Source organism: Trypanosoma conorhini, assembly GCF_003719485.1.
Source record: "Trypanosoma conorhini strain 025E chromosome Unknown Tco_14.4_contig_01352, whole genome shotgun sequence".
In the NCBI taxonomy this organism is placed as follows: Eukaryota; Euglenozoa; class Kinetoplastea; order Trypanosomatida; family Trypanosomatidae; genus Trypanosoma; species Trypanosoma conorhini.
In genome coordinates this window covers 1-2664 of record NW_021705459.1, presented here as the reverse complement: position 1 = coordinate 2664, position 2664 = coordinate 1, and the positions used below count along the sequence as shown (strand labels likewise).

General features: G+C 61.1%; 2 protein-coding genes across 2 annotated transcripts, besides 2 other annotated features; both read right to left on the bottom strand.

Moving 5' to 3' along the window:
• Nucleotides 1–2: 2 nt before the first annotated feature.
• On the bottom strand, nt 3–374 carry Tco025E_09914 (elongation factor 1-gamma (EF-1-gamma); the record flags this gene model as incomplete). Its single annotated transcript, XM_029376717.1, has 1 exon — nt 3–374. A coding segment is annotated over one exon (372 nt), but the record flags the coding sequence as incomplete, so codon positions are not given.
• A 563-nt stretch (nt 375–937) lies between these two features.
• Tco025E_09913 (uncharacterized protein) lies at nt 938–2041 on the bottom strand (the record flags this gene model as incomplete). Its single annotated transcript, XM_029376716.1, has 1 exon — nt 938–2041. One exon carries the CDS (start codon nt 2039–2041, stop codon nt 938–940), a length of 1104 nt encoding a protein of 367 aa, XP_029223153.1.
• Nucleotides 2042–2480: 439 nt separating this feature from the next.
• Nucleotides 2481–2508: a microsatellite.
• A 35-nt stretch (nt 2509–2543) lies between these two features.
• Nucleotides 2544–2582: a microsatellite.
• Between the last annotated feature and the right edge of the window lie 82 nt (nt 2583–2664).

Sequence of the window (2664 nt, the reverse complement as noted above, 5' to 3'; positions counted from 1 at the left end):
AGCGGCTCGCCGCGGAAGGCGTGCAGCACAAACGGCACCACGGCCGCGTCCAGCTCCGTCGCCGCAAAGTCGAGCCACATGTCCACCTGGCTGCCCTCCAGCGGCGTGCGGCCGTACAGGAAGCCGCCGCTCCGGTCGAGGCGCGCGATGTGGCGCAGGATGGCGTTCGACTCGAAGACGCAGCCCCCCTCCGTCTGCAGCACGGGGTAGCGGCCGCAGGGGCTGAAGTTGCGGCAGTAATCCGCCGTCTCGTTCTCGCGGCCGTACTCGCACGGCCTCAGCGTCACGGGCACGTTGGCGAGGGCGGCCGCAGCCAGAATCTTGTGCATGCGCGCGTTCTCAGGGCTCACACCGCTCCACAGCGTGAGGGACATGGCGTGTGTTTGTTTGTGTTTGTGTGGGTGTTGGCGTTTATACTTGCAAGAGCAGCTGCGCGGCACAGGCGAGAACAACGAGGAAGAAGGGGAGGAGTGTTTAAGGTCAATAAATTGAACTTAAAGTAACTTTATTGTGCTGACAGCAAACGTGAGAGATGTGGAATGCTGCTGCCGCCGTAAGAAGCACGAGATGATGCAAAGGCTTGGCGCAGGAGTGCTTGTGGCTGGTGGGGTTCCGTCGGGTCCCGCACTGCCTCAGTTGTGCAAACGAGCGGGGAAGGTGGTATCGGGTGACGGAGGGGGAGCGCGGAGCCCCGTCTTGCAGCCACTCGCTCTTTCCCTTCGCCACCTCCCCTGTCTATGAGTTTAGGCGGGCACCGCACAGCAGCATGAAGCGCAGAAGAAAGCAGGACGGCAGTATCCACGTCAAGGAAGAGAATAAGAGGTGGAGTGGAGTGGAAGGAAAGGGAGGGTGATTTATCGACAGAGCCGGGTTGCGTGGCTCTCCCCCAATGTGCCGCCTCCAGCTGTTTTTTTTTCGTTTTTTCTTTGTTCCTGCATCATCTGCTACACCCACCACTGCCTGCCTGCTCTAAAAGAAGCTGCTGAGCTTGACGGTGCTCCCGCTTTTCCGCGTGCGTCCGATTTGTCCGTCTCCGATGCGGTCGCTTCTTCTTCAAAGCCGCATAACTCTCCTGCGACGCCGCCACAGGCTCACTGTCACTCTTCTCCCCTCCGGCAGGCGTCGTGCCGGAGTCGTCTAGTCCGATTGAACTCTCGTTCCCGTTGGGGCTGCGGCTGGTGGTGCTGTTGTTGGTGTCGCCGCCCCGCAGCTTCGCCCCCGCTGCGTGGCCAAAGAGATGTGGGTGGCTTGGCCCCAGCGCCCCAAAGAGGTAGTGCCAGAGGCCCACGTAACGTGCGAACTGCAAGTAGCGGCTCCCGATCGCGGAATTGAAAAGCGAGAAGTTCAAGATGGGCACGGCGGTGTCAGTCTCCGGGTGCGGTAGTGCGCTGGTTCCCAACCCCGCCAGCTCCGCGGCCCTAACGCAACTGCCGTGCGAGGCGACGTCCGCCGCCGTGGGTGGTGGCGTGGCGCTTGCCACACCACCTGCAGGGCCCCCCGCGTGTCGTGGCGGCCCCGCGACTAAGCTACTCAGCGGCTGCTCCGCCTGCCGTTTTTGCTGTCGCAAACGCAGCCGAGCCACCATCCTCCGCTCCGCATCGACGTTCACCTCAGTCCTCTCCTCGTGATCTACACCAGCAATATTTCGACTTCTGCGCTTGGCATCGATGGTAACGAAGGGTATCTGGAGCCGCGGCGGCATCAAAACCCTCTTCCCGCGTTCCTCGGGATCGGCGTATTCCTCAGCCCTATTTGGGTTATCCATCGTGATGGATAACGCGCCTACTCCCGCACGGAGGTTGTCAACATGTGTCAAGCAGCCAGCTTCCCCGACAGCCCCGGTATCAGCAGCCGGTCTTCGCAGCACTGGCAGCAGCTGCGGATACTCCTTCTTACGCTTCCGCACGGTTGTCTGGAGCAGTGTCAGGTCGCTGTCGGTGCGCATCGGACAGTCCGGCGGCACGGGGTCTGCAAACGCGTCCAGTGCCAGTGTCTCACGCAGCGCGAGAAGCTCCTCCCTAGTGTACGTTAGCCGCTCCATCCTTCGACAGCCTCCGTCCCGTCGCCTGGGCCGCCGCGCGTCCTGCTCGTCCCGATGCGTGTACTTAAGATGACCCTCCTCGACCTCTCTCCGCAGCAGTCACTGTTTTTTTTGTTTATGCTTGATTTATTTGTTAGCCTGGTTAGTGCGGGGAGCGGGGGAAGTTTCTTCGGTAACTGTGAAACGGCGCCAAGGGAGTGATTGAAAGGGTTCTCTTCTAAAGCCCCCGCCCCCCCCCCAAAAAAAAGGTCCCGCGAGACACACGTCGCCCGTTTCCCTCCACTACTGCCTCGACAAAACCCCAATCCACGCACGCACGCACAGAGAGCGAGCGAGAGAGAGGAGGGGGGAGGGAAACACCTCTCGACCACGAGTCTCCACAGCTCCCTGCGTGCAAAGGTGAAGCGGCGGCGGGTGTACGGCGAGGAGGTGTCGGGCCAAGAAAAGCAAAAGAGAAAGAAGAAAAGGCGAAACGTGCTGCCAGAGAGTGCTCCATACACACAGAGAGAGGGAGAGAGGGAGAGAGACAGAAAGCGAGGGATCTTCGCAGAGAGGCGTTGGGTCCGCGGCACGGACGGCAACTGTTGTGAGGACGGTAACGCCCAAGGGGAGGAGGAAGAGGT